This window comes from Diospyros lotus, chromosome 8 (assembly GCF_014633365.1).
Source record: "Diospyros lotus cultivar Yz01 chromosome 8, ASM1463336v1, whole genome shotgun sequence".
Classification (NCBI taxonomy): Eukaryota; Viridiplantae; Streptophyta; class Magnoliopsida; order Ericales; family Ebenaceae; genus Diospyros; species Diospyros lotus.
In genome coordinates this window covers 26,702,124-26,723,347 of record NC_068345.1, presented here as the reverse complement: position 1 = coordinate 26,723,347, position 21,224 = coordinate 26,702,124, and the positions used below count along the sequence as shown (strand labels likewise).

The 21,224-nt window shown below is 38.3% G+C and overlaps 1 protein-coding gene across 7 annotated transcripts in view; it reads right to left on the bottom strand.

Annotated features, from left to right (window-relative positions):
- LOC127807395 (acyl-CoA-binding domain-containing protein 3-like) overlaps positions 1-19,753 on the bottom strand; it is a 31,944-nt gene extending 12,191 nt beyond the window's left edge. The window contains exons 1-6 of one of the 7 annotated variants that reach the window (XR_008024675.1): positions 18,681-19,750; positions 17,702-17,807; positions 17,497-17,597; positions 17,278-17,352; positions 13,713-13,820; positions 6,909-7,132 (exon numbers count right to left, since the gene is read on the bottom strand). Coding sequence is in view for 4 of the 7 variants with exons in the window: in XM_052345209.1 (XP_052201169.1) it covers positions 17,280-17,352; positions 17,497-17,597; positions 17,702-17,807; positions 18,681-19,750 (1,350 nt within the window). In the remaining 3 variants the exon portion in view is untranslated. Of the gene's footprint in view, positions 1-6,908; positions 7,133-9,317; positions 9,934-13,712; positions 13,821-17,277; positions 17,353-17,496; positions 17,598-17,701; positions 17,944-18,680 lie in introns of those variants that run through there. The other 6 variants (XR_008024677.1, XR_008024676.1, XM_052345209.1 and 3 more) reach the window with 6 other exon arrangements.
- Between the last annotated feature and the right edge of the window lie 1,471 nt (positions 19,754-21,224).

Genomic DNA, 21,224 nt, shown 5'->3' with positions numbered 1-21,224 from the left:
TTTATTACCTATCATCTTATGTAAAAATATCTTAGATTGGTAACTCGAAATTTGTGAAACTGCAACGAGACAGAACTGAAACCCCTGTGAACAGTAACCTGACAAGGCCAGCAGCTAAGGTGATTGGTTTCTTTCATTTTTCTTGCTACATATTGATTATTTGTTGAATCACTTGTGTTGGATATGAACCTACTCACTTGATTTCCTTGTTTAGCATGTTTCTTTACTTATTACTTCACTACATAGCATGAAGTGTTGTGGCAAGTTAGTGGCCGTCATGGGTGGCTCTGTGAAGTCACATATTTGTATTTGATGTGAGCATGGCGTGCGCGGGAGGGGGGGTGATTGCAACACCTTGGCATGACTTCTACAAAAGGGAGATTTCACTTTGCATATGTGCATTACATACATGTTTTACTTCTTTCATGAAACCACTTCACTTAGATAGTTGTTATCTAACTTGGGTTGATGCCCCTGGAACGTTCCACGTTCCAGGTATGTTTGACGTGTCAGGAATCGAGGAAGCAAGCAAGGCGAGTGGCAAGGAAATTATGGACACTTAATGTTTTCCTTTTATCTTGTGGCTTAATGTGTAGTCTTGTTCGAGTTGTAAAAAAAGCATTGTATCAGTTTGATGGTTGTACTACTTATTGTTAAACTTAAACACCACCTAAAAGAAAGGCCTGTATGTGTTTATATTAGCCTAGGGAACCCTTTCAATTCTCTTGGCAGGTTTGATCCATAGCTTCTGTTGTTTAGAGTTTTCTAACACCCCTTAGGCAGTTATGTGTATGTTTTCATGTGATATTTGAGCTGGGGGGTGTTACAGATATTATGCCATTGTTGAATCCCTAGTCTCATTGACCATGAAACTGTTGAACAATCAATTGAGAATCATTGTGGGTTGTCAATTGGGTTACTTTAAGTTTTTGAGTTAACCTCATTCCAGTAATTAATGCCTCATACTTTGCTACATTATTTGAGTTGGGAAATGCAAATCGCAAGGAATATTCCAAGACATCCCCCTCTGAGGGAATGAGAACTATCCAGACCTCGCTTCCTTGCGAGCTAGCGGCTCTATCTATGACATTGACCATTTTGATTGACTTTTAGCTTTAAATTCACTAGCAGGCTTGCATTCAACTATAAAGTCTACTAGTGCTTACTATTCGGACCCTAGAGGATATGTTGAGAGCATATGTGCTCGATTTTTATGATGGTTGGGATGACCGTTTGTCATTGGTGGAGTTTGCGTATAATAATAGTTTTCACTCCAATATTGGGATGCCATCATACGAGGCACTCTATGGCAAGCCGTGTAGGTTGCCCATCTATTGGGAGGAGACAAAGGACAAAGCTTTACTAGGGCCTGAGGTAATTGAGTAGACTATAGAGAAGATCCGACTTATTCAAGCCCAAATGAAGGTAGCTCAGGATAGACAAAAAAGCTATGCGAATAAACGATGCTATGACCTAGAGTTCGCTATAAGAGATCATGTGTGGTTGAGAGACATGCCTATGAAGGATGTGTGGAGGTTTGGAATTTCAGGGAAGCTGAGTCCACATTACGTTGGACCTTCTGAGATATTGGAACGAGTAGGATCCTTAGCCTACCGCTTAGCCTTGCCTCCGCAGTTAGCCGGTGTATGTAACGTCTTCCATATATCAATGTTGCGGAAGTATATACCAGACCCTCACCATGTTATTGATTATCATTCTCTTGAGATCCAGGAAGATGCATCATATGAAGAATTCCCTATAAATATTCTGGGCCGGAAGGAAAAAGTGTTAAGAAATCGGTTTATTCCCTATGTGAAAATTCAATGGCAACGTCATGGATTGAACAAAGTCACATGAGAGCTAAAGGATGATATGAAACAATTCTTCTCTCAATTATTTGAATAGTTAGGTAAAAATTTGGAGAACCAAATTTTTTTAAGGGGAAGAGAAATTGTAATAACCTATTTGTGGGCTTAGGCCACTTTGGGGGACAATAATTGTTGAGAAAAATTATGTGATTGTGTAATTGGCATGTGGAAGGGTCATGAGGAAGTAAGGTATACACCTCTAAAAATAGTTTTGAATTTGTGGCAATAGAGAATTGTGTGTGGAAATATGACTTATTGAGTTATTATAAGAGGATTGTGTCTATATGTATATATATATATATATATAGGGAATTAATGAAATTGTTGGGATTAAGTATAAAAGGGGAGATGTGGAGAAATTAGAAGGCAAAGGGTGGAAATTGAAATGGGGTGGCCAAGAGAGAGGAAAAGAGAAAGGCTAGGGTTCTCTTATTCTTCTTCCTTTTCTCCTTGTTCTTCCCTTGATTGTTGGTGATCCAAGAGAGGTTGTGCAAGTTGGTAGTGTTCTTCTTCACCTTCTTCTTCTTTACTTGGTCTTTCTTGTTTTGGTAGAGGTTGGGAGACTTCAACCTTGTGGCAATTTTTTTTAAGAAAATCAAAGGTGAAGCTAGAAAAAGGCAAGTTCTAATCTCTTTTTTCTCCTTATAACTCTTGAGATTTGGTGTCTATGTGATTTATTCATAAAACTCCCCTTGTTTTTGGAAGCGTTCTTGCAATAAAAGTTTATGTATATATGATTGTAAACCTCCCTTGTTACTTGATGATTATTGTTGGAGTCTTTTGGAATGTCAAATAGGGCTTGTGCCACCCTATAATGTCTAAGTAATGGTGTTTTTGTTGGTTAGGATCAATAGTAAAGCAAGACTTGGTGATCTTGTGTGTTTGGTTTTGTCTCCGTTTTCGTGTCTTGCATTTCTGTCTTCGAAGAGTCAACTTTCAATGGGCAGGAGTTGACTTTCGTGTGTAGGGAATATGTAGGGAGTCAACTTTTGAGGCCAAGAGCAAGAAATCAACTTTCCATTGCCTTAAAATCAAGCTGCTTCTTAAGTGTCTTCCTCTTGATTCCATTCCTTGGGTAAATGTATTTAGGGATTTAATATACATGCATGGGCATGAAAGAGAGTTGTGGTTGAGCCATGTGGAGATTTGGCTTGATAAGTAATTCAAATGCATGTTTTCATATATTATGTTATGTACATTACATGTGTGCCAAGGCTTTAAGTAAAGCTAATGGGGTCTAATGGGTGTATGCAATATGAAGGCATAAACATTGGGTTGAGTTAATGAGGTCCAAAGACCTTGTGACGTATGAGTGGTAAGATCTTGGGTTGAGCTAATGGGCCCCAATGAGCGTATGCGACATGAAAGCATAAACATTGGGTTGAGTTAAAGAACCCCAACAATCATTTGATATTTCTCTATATAAGTTTATGTGTTTTTAAGATTAACGCACTTTATTCATTGAACCTGTGGAAATGATGCATGGCATGGATGTATTTATTGTGGCTAGCAGTTTGGTTTTTCTTGAGCTTATTGATTGTTGTAGTCCTTCATCTTATACTCTTCCATTCCATATTATACTTGTTGAGTCTTGTGGTTCATTCTTGTTTACACCATTTCAAGTAAAGGCAAAGCTAAGGCTCAGGGCGAGTCTAGCGAATGGATTTGACGTGTACAGAGCTCACCTAAAGGAAAGATCTTGTGAGTCTTTTTGTTGTGTTTCAAGAGCTACTTAGACTATTGTGTTTTGAGGGCTTAAGTATGTTTTGTATCTTTGACCTAATGTAATATGATCAATGGTAGCCTGACATTTATGTATCTTTTGGTCTGTATAGATGTATATGTGGGTTACTGCAAAAGAGGAATCATGGGTGTTACTGTGTTATGTGTTTCCCAAATGTGTTATGATTGTATGATAAGGTTATCTTTGTTCAAATTGCTTTTGTATCATTATTATTGATGACCTTCTCACGGATCCTCTCTACTAGCAGGGGTTCTGGGAGGCCGTTACAAATTGTTGCTCAAATAAAAAAACAAGAGAGGGGGTGAATTGAGTTTTCAAAAATTACTAAATTTTGCTCTTGTTGAAAACTTTTGATTTTTGTGATCTAAATAAAATGTGATTGAGCAAGTATATGAAAATTTAAAACAATCAACCACAAGGAACAAGAGAATTTTTATAGTAGTTCAACTCTTAAAGAGCTTAGTCATCTCTCTCAAGACTAAACTTGAGGCTCTCAAGACTTGACTTGAAGTTCTACTAGGGAGAATCAACTCTAGCTTTTAATTGGAGCTAAAACCAACACTACATTTTAATTGGAGCTAGAATCAACATACAATATCTTGTCTTAAGTAAGAATCACTAGCACACAACTAGCAAATACAATCTCCTTACAATAGGTGAGTAATAATAACAAACTTACAACAAAAGCAATCTCAAACAAGTTACCAATAATTTGAGAATTCCACCAGCCAACAAACTTGTAACACTTGAACCTTCTCACCCTTGTTTGAATGTTTCTGTCAAGTTTGTTCACTGTATTGTATTTCTCTGTCTGTATATATTTCTTTCATTCATACTCTCATTCTATTTATACATAATATTTGAGAAAATAGTTGTTACATAGAAAGAACGAAGCAATATTTAAATTTCAAAAGAAATCTTCAGATTCTTCAGCTCTAGCTAGCATCTGTTAACAACTTAGAACATAGCTAAGAGATTTCTACACAAAAGTCAATTTGTGAGGGCTGAAGAAACATTATTCTCTAACAATAGATTATATAATTAACAAGAGAGAATCAATCTATTACTTTGATGAACAAGACAAAATTAAATTTGAAAAATTATACACTTCGCGAGTAATAGAAAAACATGCAGAAATCATAACATTAAAAAATGATTGTTGAACTTCGATTGACCAAAGTTGTCCAGTGACCAAAGTCACAACTTCGGTCGAAGCTTAAGTAGACTTAAGACACGAGGCCAACATTTTGGTCAACTTCGGTCAACCGAAATGGCATACGATGAGATTTAAACAATATGCCATACTTCGATCGACCCAAAATACTTAACCATTTCAGCACACAATTTTTCAACACAATGAATTTGATAAAATATATCTCTAATAGATAAATAATTTTGTTATCATCAAAACATATATTTTACATTACAAGAGGCTAATAAAATATATTTATATCATACAACTATTTTTGTTGTCATCAAAATCTTATTTACACACCCTTAATCTTAGTAAGGATGTTAGTTAATGAAAGGAGTAATCAAATGCTCTAATAGACTCACTTGAAGTTTGACTTCATTGCCATTAGGATCATCTTGATGTGATGTTAGTTATTGCTCAAGACCTTTTAGGGTATTTTGAGGAAATTGAGAGTTTCTTATAATAGATTAAAGTGTTTGATTAGTGTTAAAAAGTTTGGTGTGCCCTAATTATTACATGGTTGTTTTGGAAGGTCACACACAAACTAGGCATAACATTGGATTAATGATGTTTCACTGACATGTGTTCTCAATCATCATTATGAGCTAATGATAATGTATGTTGTTAAGAGTTAACAAAAGGAAACCATTAAGAGTTAATGGGTTATTGTGTTAAGAGTTAACGAGTACACCATTAAGAGTTAACGAGATGTCTTGGTTCTATTAAGAATTAGTAGAAGGGCTATTAAGAGTTAATAGCGGGCCCTGATGCAATATGTCAAAACTTATGATGGAAGTAAGAAAAGAGTTGATCGATTTTCTTGAATGACCGATCAGTTTGCCAAAGTGGCTAAAACAGTCGATCGGTTGTCTCAAACTATCAAGCGTTTATGTGCATGGAATTCAAATTCGTGAGCCTTTTTCTATTGCTTTTAACAATAGAGTAATGAATGCTTTGTCACCATTTTAATTAATGCATTAATTGTGGAGAGAGAAAAGGGAGATAAAAGAAAGGGAACGAGAAAGTCTCGTTCACGCTTTTGACCATTCCTTCTCGTGTCTCTTACAGGCCAAGTGCAGAAACTTTCTCACTACACTGCCTTTTTTCTTCCTTGCTCCAATTTGTTGTTCCTCTTCTCTTCTTGCTCCTTTCTTCTTACTGATCTTAAGGCCATGTGACAATCATCTCCATCCTTAAGAACCAAAGCATGACCTTGCATCACCTTTGCTCGAGACTTAACTAGCACCAAAGTCCAACAACGGGTTTGGGTAGCTTTTTAGGTGCGAACTAACTTGGTCCCTTACGTGTGTAAGGGTGGCGTGGTCAACTAAAGACATGTTCGAGAACAAACAAGAAATTGGTTCATGAAGTGTTCGTAAGAACTTGACAAGTGATCGAAAAGGTTCAAGATAGAAATGCAACAAAAGCAATTGGCTTCAATCTCTTTCGTGCTAGAGGTAATAGTTACCTATTAAGTATTTCTTTTGATGTTTTCTCATATGCATATGGCTGATATCATTATGTTTTGTCAAAAAGATCTGTTTTTGCTATTTCTTTGTTTAATTTTTGAAAATCGATTTGTTTCTTGCATCTATGACCAAGTTTTATGGCAAACTTTTAGCCTTTGCCATAGCTTAAGAGGAAGGGAGAAAAAAAGAAGTCAAGGAAGACAAAGAAAGATAGATAAATGAAAGAATATGGAAAGGTAAGGACATTTAAGTTATTTTAAAAAATTAATTAAAATTAAATAATGATAGAGGGTTGGTTTACAAAATTTGTAAAGTCAAAATAAAGCGTCATTATTTTCATAAGTTTATACTTACACCTACGCTTAGACCAAACTTAAAAAGAGGAACGAGAACATTTTTTCAAAACAAAAAACATTCTAAGTGCATAAAACTCATTGAGAGAATTAATTTTATATGTAATTTTACTCTTATTATTTTCACATGCAATGTTAATTTTATTTGACAAAAAAAATATTTTTACAACTCAAACATGACTTTCCAACCACAAAAGAGTAACCTTATCAATTAATAATACTACCAAACCTTCCCTAACTATCAATTATTTAAAGAGAAATGTAATCAAAAGAATTGGATACATGAAAACGCCATTTATTTACTGCAATATTGCAATTAATTAGAGCGTGAATATTTGGAACATAGATAGCTTATATAGACATAACGCATACCCATATTGCACATGCCACACCATGATAATTAAAGTACCAATAAATAATAGCATATATACAGTGAGCAAGACGGCCTCCAATTCCTGAACTGAGCCACACACCCAAGCGAAGCGCTTCTAGTCTTTATTGTCCTGAAATAACACACAAACCCAAGACACATAATAGCTTGTGTTGTGTAGTCTCCATTAAGTTTATTTTATCACAAACATGGCATGTGAAGAAAATGGACAACAGATTGTGATTACAAAAACAGAAGAGTCATTCTACAAGGGCCAGACAGTCCTACCGAGCGCCTTATCGAATGGGGGCAAAATGACAAAATTACCCCGCCCACTTTGCAAATTTGCAAAGCTAGCCACTGCCCCTGCTCTCTCCTCTCCCCTCTCATGGCCGCGCCTCCGCTGCCTTCGCCTCGCTGCTGTCCTCACCTCGCTGACCGTCAATGCATCTTCCAGCGACAGTCAGGGAGGAGAGGCGGTGATGGTAGGGAGGCGACGACAGCGAGGCGCCGCGACGAGGCGTGATCATGGGAGGGGAGAGGAGAGAGCAGAGGCAGTGGCTCGCTTTGCAAATTTGTAAAGTGAGCGAGAGGAATTTCGTCATTTTGCCCTCATTCAGTAAGGCGCTCAATAAGCCTCTTTGTCTCTCAAGACTTTTCCAAAACAGAAACCTCTCTTACTCAATTTGTCAGAGAGCCATTATTTAGCCATGCATCAAAAGCAGAGACCATAGCTGTTTATTAAACCTGAGTAGAAAGGGGTCTATGCGAAGATCATGCTAGAATTATTGCCAATTTTTTTGTGTAAAAGCTCCAGCAATGAAGGGTTAAAGCCTATCAAAGGTAAGTCAAAATTAACAAACTCAGGAAGAATCCAAGGCTCTGAGCAACCATCTAAAGTAAAGAGTCCGCTGTCACCTTCACAGGCAAAACATTCTTTTTTTCCTTTTGTTATTTTATATGTTTATTATTAATTTTGGTTAATCTTGTCATTTCTAAATTGTTAACTGTTATTTGATAATTGTAATTTTTAATTATTTTGCATTTCATGAAGAAATATTATGAAATTGTTCCCCATTGCCATCTAATAAAAGCCTATGATTTTTTTGTTCAGTATTGGCTCATTCACGTGGGACATTCTCCATAATCTTCTTTTTTTCCCCTGTTGTCACACATAAATGTAAAATCCCTATCAAGTGAAGTTCGTAGGACGGATTTCTTGTTTCACACGCTGACACGTTTTCTTGAATGGAACCATATAAAGGGAAAAACCTTCAAGGCGGCTAACTCTGTACAAAACGTACACAGATCAATTATCTAGAAGAGCCTCTCTAGCTCAATATATATATATATATATATAGTAGGGAAACGAGAATGGTTCCCACAAGAAACAGAAAATCTCAAAATCATCAAAAACTCTAATCTTCTGCTCCACCAATTTGCCACAAGAGAGAATAAGTAACAATCCTCCAAACTCAACTTGGCTTCCAATGGCAGCATGCACACCTCCATGAACACAAACTCAAACACCAATATTGTCATCACTACTATGCATAAAAAGTATTAAGAAAATGGATCGATATGTCATTCTACTAGATAATTAAGAAGCAAATAGTTCGCATGATCATTATCCCACCTGGACATATTTTGCTAATCAATTATACAAGACCCTGCTCCTTCAAATTATCCAAGGTTGGAATCCAATGACTGTCCATGCTAATAAGGCCAATTGGGGAAAGGCTCTTGACCTCTACTAAATCTTTGAGGAAAATTCTCTCTTACCATCATAGAGGGCCTTATACAACAAACAAACAAACAAATAAAAGAAGCAGTTTCTTTTGGCAAAAGTCATACCCACCTGTATTTGATTACCTTCTCTCCATTTGAGGATGATCAGAAACAAGAAGACATCAAACCTTAATCCCACTGAGTGAGGTTGGTTATATGGATTCTAACTCACAATCATCTCTATTTATGACCATATCTTTTGTGAGCACATTATAATCCATGTCATGCCTAAATGTTTTCCACCAAGTTTTTCTTAGTCTTCCTTAATCTCTTTGTAAGCACGTTATAATCCATGCCATGCCTATAAGTTCTCCACCAAGTTTATCTTGGTCTTCCTTCACCTCTCCTCATAATTCTTAGTTTTCTTCTTGCATGACCAGATCAATTTAATAACGTCTCAACATCTTATCCTCAATTCATTTGAGAAGGAAGTCAAAAAAAGAAAAAAAAAGGGAAAGAAAATGGAGTCCATCTTCATCTTGAATATTACACTCCAATTGCGAAGACCAGAGTATGAAATCAGAATGGTGAAAAAACAAGCTAACAGCAACTATCCCATCTCAAGCCAGCCAAAATAGATTGGGAAACAAATCCCATAATAAATAGGTTGAGTACACTAAAATTTTTCCCATCAATTTGTAATTTTGAGTGTATGACAGCCATGTTCCAGAAAGCACTGCACATTAAATAAATATGTTTTCCTCTAGTGGATTGTGAATGATGGAAACAGAACTATCCTCTATCCTAAGATCATCAGTGGTAAGCAAAGAGACATCACAACTTTTACTAATCTAGAGTGTTGGCACAAGCTACATCTTTTACTCTATGCCACCAGGATGAAGCTCTACATACAAAGCATTATTCCAACAGCCCATACCATTATTGACAGGATTGATTTAGCTAGAACACTATCTCAGAAAAATATACAAGCTGTTTGTGAGAAGGTCATAGATAGAGATGACTAATGAGCTAAAATTTATGTAGCCAACCCAATCTAGTGGGATTAAGGCAAATGATAAGTTGTCATTTGTGAGAAAGGTCTTTACCTAACAACATTACAAGGAAAAAGGCTTTTCCTGGCATTGATATAAAATTCCGGTATGTGTCCAGAGAAATACCCTAGAACTTTGACTTGCAATGGACTTCCTGGCAATTAATCAGAAGGCCAGTGTAAGTAACTGATTAACTGTCAAGAATACTTTCTGATCTTTATAACGCTGGAACATTTCCTAGCAATTTCACTAGGTTTGTAAAAGCCTGGTTTCTTCTATAAATTATTGGCATTTATTTGCCAGCATTTAAAATTACTGGAAACTAACATGCTCTATACCTTTTCTGGCATTTAAGAGATGCCAGGATAGGTAGTTTTAAATACAGAACATATGTTTTCTGGTGATGTAGAACGTTGGTAATGTTACTTTAAAATATAGAATTTTATATTTCTCAAAAAATTGTAAATTCTTTCCTACTAAATTAAAACCCGTGCAGAAGTCCTAACACATTCAAACTTGTCAAAGCTCAAGAAAACATAATTTTATTAATACCTTAAGAGAGGTACACACATATCCAAAAGCTTCCAAAAAATCATCATTATACCTAAGTTCCAACCACTGCCATTTTATCAATAAAAGCATCCAAACATCCAAAATCTACAAGACGTTGTCATAATCCCAACAGTTAAAAATATCATTACACTACAAAATATCTCAATTCCTAAGAATAAAAACCCAAAACATCATTAAATTTGTTGTTCTAGACAACTCACACAATCAATGGTCACAAGAAAAAAATTGTATATGGACAACGAAGATGAGGCAAAGACATACCCTCCCCACACCACACACGCACAAAAAGAAAAATAATACAAAGAGCTTAGGTAAAAATCATAAAACTCTAAATCCCATCTTACAGTAATAATCTCCAAGTCATATAACATATAGAAAAAAGAAAATATCTCAATTCAAACAATCCAAACACTTTAGCTAGATTCAAACAATCAAAAGCATGATTTAATAAATTTCCTAAAGCTACTACAAATACCAGGGTTTGTACCATGCATGCCATCAATTTATATAAGTCCAATGTAAGCCAGACAACATGAACATTCATTTCCTTTCTGATAGGAACCAAATTAGAAAAATTCAAACAGCAAGCAATTATCAACAACTATCAGGATTTCCAGCCAAGAACAAGACCACCCAGGGCATTCGAGAGGCCCTTAACTCTCCCAAGAACTCAATACCAAAATCCCCCCCAATATTCTCCTAGCCTCTCTTATTTATAGTTTGTTATCCAGCGACACTCCCCTCCAATGGCCTCAGCTATCAGCCATGCTCCCTTGGTTGCTCTTCCCCTTTTTGCCCTTCAACTGTTTTTGTCACTTTCCCCCTCTCCCAATATCCTATTCTGCCCCCTGCTTCTTCCCTCCTATTTCTTTGCTAGTACATGTGACTAACAAGGGTCCTATCATTACTTCCGCCCATGAAACTCACCTTGTCCTCAAGGTGAAAAGTAGAAAATTGTTGCTGAATCGCAGGGCTCCCAGGTGGTCCAGGACCCACTTGGGCTTGGGGTATGTGAATCTTGTCTTCAATTCGTTGGGCTGTCTCCATGATTTGCGATAGACCCGATGGCCATAATACCCTAACTTCTGTCCTGATTTTTGGCTTCAACCTGTTAGCAAATGTGCCCTCCAGTATGGCCACTGAAACTTCTCCCACCCGGGCTGCCAAAGTCTCAAAGAGGAGGCGGTATTCCTGCTTGGAGTCATCCTGCCTGGGGGCTAACAGCCTCCCCTCCATTGATCCCTCCTGTGAAGATCAAAATTGTTTACTTAGGTGGATCTTCAGATCCTCCCAATTTCGAACTCCCTTTTGCCGAGTATCCCATTGAAGCCACGCCACAGCCCCTGCTTCGAAACACAGAGCAGTCAACTCGATTTTCACCTCCTTGGACAGCTGATTGATAGAGAAATATCTTTCGGTTCGAAAAATCCATTCATTCAGATTTTTCCCTTCAAAATTCAGCTTCTCCAGCCTTCTTCCCCGCACTTCCAGCCGCCAATTTCCTCCAATTCCACCCTTGAACTCCCTGCCCATTTCGATTCCAGGTGATCCCTTGAAATTCTAGGTAAATTCCGAAGGTCTATCTCCCTCCTTCACTTTGCTCTTTCGCTCTCGCTCTTGATTCGCCCACTTTGTCCTCGAGTATGCGAACTGGTCCAGCATGATTGCTACCTTCTTTTCCGTCGATTGCATCTCCCCTCTTCTGGCGTCGACTCCTTTTTGCATCCCCTCCATCTTATCCTCGATCATCTGCTCCAGCCTGATCAGCCTCGACACCCTCATCTCGGCTCGGATGACCGGCTTTAATCCGTTGATAAAGTGGCCCTTGACGGACCCCCACTGTCGAAGCGCAAGGAACCTCTCATCCACTGTGCCTTCTTGTGCGGTCCTGAACCTATCCCTCAACCATCGCCTTGAGCTCCTTCCAGCTCCTCACCCGTCGTCGTCTTTGCTCCCACTCGAACCACGACAGAGCCGCTCCTTCAAAGCATGAGGCCGCTAACTCCAACTTCTCCGCATCGGACAGCTGGTTCACCATGAAGTAGCACTCAGCCCTAAAGACCCAGCCATCTGGATCATCTCCCTCGAAGATGGGTATTTCCAAGTGTCTCCCACGGTATTGCTGCCTTCCGACACCATCGACCCAATCGCCCCCTTCGCCACTTCCCTCCAACTACTGGTGTTCCCTCCCTTGACAAGGGCGAACCCGCAGGTTGGTCTTCCTCATCTCGCTCCCCCTTTCTCTCTCTCTCTCTTGCTCCTCCCGTCTCTCCTCGTTCTTCCTCTTGCTCTTGCTCGCCCGCTCCTGTTCTTCCCATCTCGCTCGCATCCTCGCGAACAGCTCTAGCAGGTTCGCTAGGTGTCTCTCCATCTTTTGAAACGCATTCCTCATGGCATCATCTCCCAGTGGAATGCCTTCCACCCTCATCTCCAAATCACCGACTAGATCAGTCAAGTTCACCATTAGGATCGAAATTGCTCTGATACCAAATTGATAGGAACCAAATTAGAAAAATTCAAACAGTAAGCAATTATCAACAACTATCAGAATTTCCAGCCAAGAATAAGACCACCCAGAGCATTCGAGAGGCCCTTAACTCTCCCAAGAACTCAATACCAAAATCCCCCCCAATATTCTCCTAACCTCTCTTATTTATAGTTTGTTATCCAGCGACACTCCCCTCCAACGGCCTCAGCTATCAGCCATGCTCCCTTGGCTGCTCTTCCCCTTTTTGCCTTTCAACTGTTTTTGTCACTTTCCCCCCTCTCCTAATATCCTATTCTGGCCCCCTGCTTCTTCCCTCCTATTTCTTTGCTGATACATGTGACTAACAAGGGTCCTATCACTTTCCTTCATCATCCAAAGCAAGAAAAAATAAAATACTACTCCAAAAGCAGCTACATGCTTAACTGAGGAATACAGCGTGTAAACAAAATCATTTTTTTTTTATCACCCAGAAAAGGAAATATATTAAATAATAATCACAAGCCTTAATCCCACTAGGTGGGATTGGCTACATGAATTCCAGACCTCTAGGAAACTCCATCCACAACCATACCCATGGCATAAACCCAGAAAACAAAAGATAAAAAGAAGACAAGAAAACTTTTATCCAAAAGCAGCTCTTTCAATGCAGACAAACAAGTTTGTGTTAGAATATAATTAACTTAAAGAAAGTCTTGAAGAACAAAAAGAAAAATTGCAACAAGTATGACCAGGAAAAAGTTTTCAAATTGCTTCAGAAATGATCATTTAGGATCCACTGGCAGTGCAAATATCAAAATAAGCATATATAGCTAAAACCATAGAAGATCAACCTATTGACATGTTCATAGACACAAATACAGTCAAATTTGTACCTCTATCTCTGATGATCTTTTTGGACAGATGTTAATATCTTCCTGTGAAGTCGACCCTGCTCTTGCTCTAGTTCGACTCATGTTCTACATGATTGTTTCTTCTGGAGTCTGCCAAAATATATTTTTAGTTGTCAAATGTTAATATAGAATATATTCAAAATATATATTGGTTGTGGGACCTTATGATGTGATGTTAAATGGTGAAATCTACCTCTCCTGCTGCTAGACTTCGACGAGACTTGTTATTCATAAATATTTAACCACTTGACCTTTCTATCAGAGTATATGAATCATAGAAAGACTTGATTTTGCTCCAAGCTATTGGGGGATTTGAATTTTGTGTGCATGCTGGGATATTACGCTCTTTAATTATTATATCTTGCGATGTGGTCTCAGTGGCTATATGATGACCAGCTAGCCAGTCTATAAGAGACTGTTTGGTTATAATCAGAAAGTTGTTTTGCAGGTTTAGACCAGACTTTTTCTGAGTTTTAGAAAGTAAATTTGGTGGATTGGTTTTGACTTATACTTGTCATTTTTTCTTCTTGGTTCACTGGACTTGTATGCAATCACAAAATTTAAAATGCAGCCAAGGAGGCAAATGCACCCTCAGTTTCGGGTTTTCTATTGCCCATAAGCATGGCTATTGGAACTGTCTACTGCCTAACTTCTAATTTTGAGTTACTAAAGAATTCTCAGCAATAAACATTAATTATATATTTTTATTTTCTATCACCTTTTCAATAAACATACTGCTCATTTGAAAAGTAGGCTCTCTAACTAACAGCAATATCTATGTGCATAACTAGAACAGCTGTGCTTTAGTTACAGTTGCTCAGCAATCAAGTGTAAAAATAAATATTGATCTTTAACTGATCCATATTACTGCCATTAATCCTACAGATGGACACATGATAAATTCCCTGATCCATCAATCCTATAAAACTATTCTCACAACAACAACAACAACAACCTAAAGACTGACTGGGGTCGGCAATTTTGAATTCTAGACCTCCAGCAGCCATCAATCCTATAAAACTATTCTTGCAATTCAAAGAACTAAAAAAAATAAATGAATAAACAGACACCTGATAGGATAACCCCAATCCAAGACTAGTGTATCCTAACCCCAAATAGGATAGCTTGCCCTAATTGGATATCCCCAATTGGGCTAAGCCCAATTTGGAACAGTGACCTAATCAGACTGTTAGAGCCTAGGCCAGCTGAGGCTCAAGTTCAGTGAGCCAGTTTAGCCAGTACCGAAGCCCAGGCAGGTTGACCCAAAACCAGGCCCAAGCCAGACTGGGCTAGCTAGCTAGAGCCCAGTCCACCTAACTAGAGCCCAGCTGACTGAGGCCCCACTAACCAAAGACTAAGCCCAGGCGGAACCCAGCTAACCTAGTATGTCCAGATCCTAACCCAGGTTCAGCACAAGCCTGATCCAAGTTAACCAAAGTTGACTGAGCTGACCTCTGTTTTTTTTTTTTTTTGGATAGATGAACTGAGTGGACCTGTTACCATGTCAACTTGGTTGACCCATGGATCTTGACCAGATTCTTTGACCTAGCCCATTCTGCCTATTCTGGTTCATACCTAGCTCAATTTCTGTTAGGGTCTATCCAAATTTCACTAGAAATTGATATGATTTAGAATAGTTTAGTCAAGTTAGGACAGAACATTTATGATTATTAGCATTAGGGATTAGGATTAAGACCTGAGTTACTTGACTTGAACTAGGTTATCTGGTATGGATTTGACAGCCACTAACACAATTACATTGTGATTATTCTTGCATTGACACACCCACAGTGGGGCCCAGTTGAATGCACATTCTATAATAGCACTGTGAATAGATAGTTTATGTTCATTAGGATTTACATATTAATCCTTTTTCATCAAGCATGTATTTAACTAGTATTGTATGCATTTAGAAATTGATATGATTTAGAATAGTTTAGTCAAGTTAGGACAGAACATTTGTGATTATTAGCATTAGGGATTAGGATTAAGACCTGAGTTACTTGACTTGAACTAGGTTATCTGGTATGGATTTGACAGCCACTAACACAATTACATTGTGATTATTCTTGCATTGACACACCCACAGTGGGGCCCAGTTGAATGCACATTCTATAATAGCACTGTGAATAGATAGTTTATGTTCATTTAGGATTTACCTATTAATTCTTTTTCATCAAGCATGTATTTAACTAGTATTGTATGCATTTATGCCACACTTGCACATTTTGTCATGAACCTATTCTCAGCATGCTTGGTACTTTTCTTAAAAGCTAGGGAAAGAAGTGCACATGAATTACCTAGTATATGTGATATGGTCAAACTGATACATGCTTGGCCTGTAATCCCAATACACCTTGACAGCAATACATGGTTAGATGCTTTTATATGAAACGGATGTATAGATGATGAACTTTTATTATTGGAACCTTAGCCTTCTCAAGATACGTGATGTGGTGATGTGATTATGGATCATGGTAACAGAAAGACATATTCTATTACTCACACCAATTTTCCTACCATACATATAACATCCACATATATACATAGGTAGTTTACTTGAGAGAAGACTACTTAGAACACTCTTGCTAACAACAAGAAATGTCAGCCACTGGTGCACCAAGTTCACCCTAGTTAGCTGAGAGTTGCTAACCCTGTTTGTCAACCAACACTTGGCAGTGATCCACATGGTACTGTATGAGTCAAATTACAAGGATACAAACCTTTAGGCTTGTGCCTCCCAAATATAATTACATGTGCTACAAGGTCTACACCAACACTTTTCATACTGTCTTTTCAAACCCACAATGCTATTTCAATTACAGTTACTTTCAAAATCATAAGTGAAGGTTTTCCCAGCATTAATCCCTTTTATACTTACATTGGCTTGCCTTCCATTCATCTTAGCATATTATTTGCTCATTGTGTTTTAGTGAGACATCATATGTAAATGTTCTCTAATTTGCAGATTTTGGTTGATTTATTTTGGGCAGAGATGTCTTATTCAACGGTGAAGTAGCTAAGTTTTGGTGATTAATCTTATTTTCATTCCCATTTTGCATTGTAGAGGCCTGTTCCAAGATGTACAAACAGAGTTGCTCCGTCTTTTGTATTTTTTTATTCATAGGAATAGATTGAGATGATTGATCCTGTTTTATTGACAAAGATAATTAGACATGGATTGTTCGATCAATCTTGACACTTGATATGTTCGTTTTGTGATGTACATCGTAATATCCTTGTTCTTTATAGATTATGCAAGTGAGTTTCATCCAGATGCTTGCAAGTGCCTAGCGGGCCCATCATCCTCCTAGGGATCCATGCTGGTCACGATCCCAAGGCTAGGTCGTGACACAGTTCCTAGGTCGTGACACAGTTCCTTGTTTACCCTAGCATTACTTGGTTAGGAAAAAAAAAAAAAGCCAACTTTAGTAATTGGCTCCGAATATTCAGGATACGTGGAGGTTGAATTGTGTGCAGCAACAGATGCCATGGCAAAAGTGTATTATGTTATATGAGAAAACCATGAAAGTATATGTGGACTTACAATTATTCCTTAATTACAGACTTTGAGCAGCAAGTCAGATCACCTCCGTCAGCAACAGACTTTAATTCTAATTCTCTAAAGGAGGAAAAATAATGAGGAGAAAATGTAAGGACAAGAGAAATTTAATCTTAACTAAAGGAAAAAAAAAACAAACAGATTGATCAATCTTAAGTGCAGATCATCCCAAATGAAATGAGACTAATAGGAAAGATGAATTACCTTCCCGTGGTGGAATTAAGTTGGTTAACTGGGTCTGTGCTTATGTCAGGACACGAGGCACCACATATTGCAGACTCTAAAGAATATCCATTGCCAGTATCCTGTAGAATACATCCAAATAGTTCAATGAGCCACTCATTCTTTGACTTTCAATCCAACCAATAATTAGAGACACATATCTACCTCTAAATAGAAAAAGACTTACAGAAGCTGTGCCTTCCATCCATCCAGGAACTTTATCTGAAAGCAGGTTGATATATTGCTCCATAGCAACCTCCGGACTCATGTTCCCCAGCCTTTGCCATGAATTCCTTGCATCACGTAATAAGTGCTTTCCATCACTCAAACATAGCAGCTGTGAACCCTGTTATTATTATAACTAGCTTTCAAGGTATACTCTGAAACTTGTTCATGGTTAATCCCTGATGCCCTTGTTCACTAAGTCCACTACTCCAAGTTACACCAAGTTGTATGGACAAAACACAAAAACATGGTCAAGATCCACTCAGAGATTTACTGTCTGAAATCTAGAGAATAGTGCATGGTGCCATTAGTGTCACTACAAACTTAATTGTTCCAAATATAGGAAACTGGAGTGTGGCATGGTCTTTCAAGTGTCAGCTTCAGTGAAAATTCTTCAACTCTTTGTTAAAAAATGTAGACAACCGTCAATTACAGACCACCTATGAATAATTAAGGGCATTTTGAACTCAATTATTTCAGCTTTGCATCAATTTTAAGTGGCGAATGGGTGCTTGGGAGTAACCTTTGGTAAACAATGGGAAACAAGAAATTCTGAAAAAGCTGATGTATCATTCTCAAGCAGACAGCTTGCAAGATTTCTCGGCTGTCCATCCATATATTCCTATCTATGATTTTGTGTTTCACCTTTTCCTCTTCACTTCTTATCCTTGGACTATCTTTATTTCAAAAACTCAGAGAGTTACCGAAGTCTATGTACTAAATTAGGTTCCATTCCAATTGGTTGCAAACCCCATACATATGTAGTCTAATATTGCCCATTTGCAGGGACTACTTTGGGCTCCGCCTTTCTCTCTAGCCACCTACTACATCTCAATTGAACCAAGTTTTGACAGTTCTAGATAAATTAACGAGTATACAAAGATCAAGCTATTTAGCAAGAAAGTCTAGTTATTCAGGAAATTTATAGGAAAATTCCGTACCATTTTGTACGTGCAGAGACCTTAAGTACCATCGGTTGAGTTTCATAGCAAGGCCCTTCAGTGGCAACCTTGTGAAGTCCGTATAACTGCATCTGTACATCACTATCAAGGTCCGGTAACTGATCAACATAATTAGCTGCTGCAGCAAAGGTCCCCTGCAATTCACTCCTCTCGATCCCCTCCCAATCATCCTCATCCTCATCAACCAATCCTCCCTTCTTTTCATCTTCTTTTGTCAGTTCCTCTTCAATTCCACTCCGCTGATTCTCTCCACTCGCCAGTTTTGCGACCATCTCATCATCAGCCTCTGTATTTTCAACGGCGTTTTCCTCGACGACCAAACCAGTGATTCTTTCCTCTCTGTCAACGCCGTCAAATTCATCCACCTCTGCTCCTTCACTTGTCAAATCGACAACCAATCCATCCGAATGGGTAAATACATTTTCTTCCTTACGTCCTTCCACACCAATCCCGCGCAATACCTCCATTGCGACCTCGTCCTCGCTCAGCCCTCCCCCCGGCGACTTCTCGGACGATCCAACCACATCAGAAACGTCTCCCGCCGAATCACACCGTTTCTCCTTAAACTCCTGGCCACAAAGCAACTTATCCGACGCATCAACCGATGTTTCGCCCCCAAAATCATCTACCTTTTCAAGTGCTTCTTCAACGAACTGCACTCGGTTTTTGGTTTCAGAACGCTGAACTCTCAATCCTCCCACGAACTTCATATCCTCCACAACTTTTTCAGCACTGTCAGCAGTTTCCGTCGATTTTGACCCTAGCTCATCGCCACTGCCCGCCACAGCTAGAGATATAAGCTTGGCAAGAATGAAGGAGAAGAAGAGAGTAACAAAGGTTGCGAACAGGAGCTCCCGATCAAGAAGCTCCATAATAATCCACCAAAGAAGTGGAGACAGAAGACAAAAACGAGAGAGAGAGAGAGAGTGCGCGTCAAAACTCAAAAACGATGATGAAGCAAGCAAGAATGAATGATACGGAAACAGAGAAGTATATAATAGATTGATGGCTTGATGACGGCTTTGGGTTTGGGTTTGGGTTTGGCGCATATTTTCTGCGCTGGGCAAAGCATATTCGCCTTTTTCTTTTTGGGGGTTGCTTTCGGCAATTCAGTTGGGGCCGTGGGCCCGGCCTTGTAGCGCTCCTTTTCGTGATTGTATTTACATTCCAATTTCCAGCGATGATTCAAGTGCGGTGCCGTGCCGGTGATCCTCTGCGTCCGTATCCATCCTCATCAGCCGATCATATACTGATGAGGTGTAAAATCAGGATAAAGACAAGGCTACCCTCCAACGGCCCCTCTTTCTATTATTGTCTGCAAAAAGGTGAAGCCCCTCTTTCTATTCTTCTCATTACTTACCAGTTTAACAATGAGGTGTAAAATTATCTGGGGAGGGTAGAATGGGATTAATGGATTTCCTTTTTCTTTTCTTTTTTTTTTATTTCTAGTTAACGCTTCTCTTCTCTCCCCTTGACGGCCTTTTCTGTTTCCCCACTCTTTCTCCTCTTCTCTCTTAGTTACGCCTCTTCTTCTCCAAGGAACCACTGCTACTGCTACCGCCACCGACCACCTCCACCATCTTCGACAGGCTTCGCCGATTTCTCAGATTGGACATCGATCATTCCTAGATTCCTCCACCTCCTCCTTCTCCTCCTCATCTTCCTTCTTCTTTTTCTTCTTCTTCTTGCCGATGTTCTTCTTTTATCTTTGCTGGGTTAATCTGATTTGATGAATTGACTCATCAAATCCGATGAACCTAGCGACTGTGTTCATAGAGATTGATGAACCCAACATCTCTGGCCCATCTTATGATGAACCTAGCGCTTAATCAATGCACCGATCGAAATAAAATGAGAATTGAGAGATAACGAAGATGATAGATTAAGAGAGAACAGAAGATTGGGCAAACAAGATAAACAAGAATTGGAATCGAATTTCTTAAAATGGTGATGATGATTATGGAGAAAATTGAAGAATAGGATGACGAAGATTGATATGCACATATATGTAGATATATATATATATATATTCTTGTATTTGAAATGTATTTTATATAATTTAAATATATATATATTGTAATTATATAATATATATATTCTAATAAATAAAGATTTAGTCATTTGACAGTTAATCACAAGTAATATTTTATTTACAATTTGCCATATCAAATATAGAATAGACCTCTTTAGGTAATTATGTATTTAGAACTATTGGAATAAGGCTAGACACGTATTGGTAGAAAAACTTTCAAATTACGTAGTTTATAAGCTTTTGTATGGTTGCCAAACACGCTGCAACTTTTCAGTACAGAGCTTAAAGCTCAAACTTGACCCCCCACCCCCCCCCAAAAAAAAATGCTACAAGTTTTCAATAGAAAGCTTAAAGCTCAAACTTGGCCAAAAAAATGCTTTGTTAAAATACGCATAATCGTCTTAGGTTATTATACTTAGTGTTCGACATAATTAAATTCTCTAAATAATAAGTGATTTTAATAGGTCAACATAATGACACTAAAATGGTAT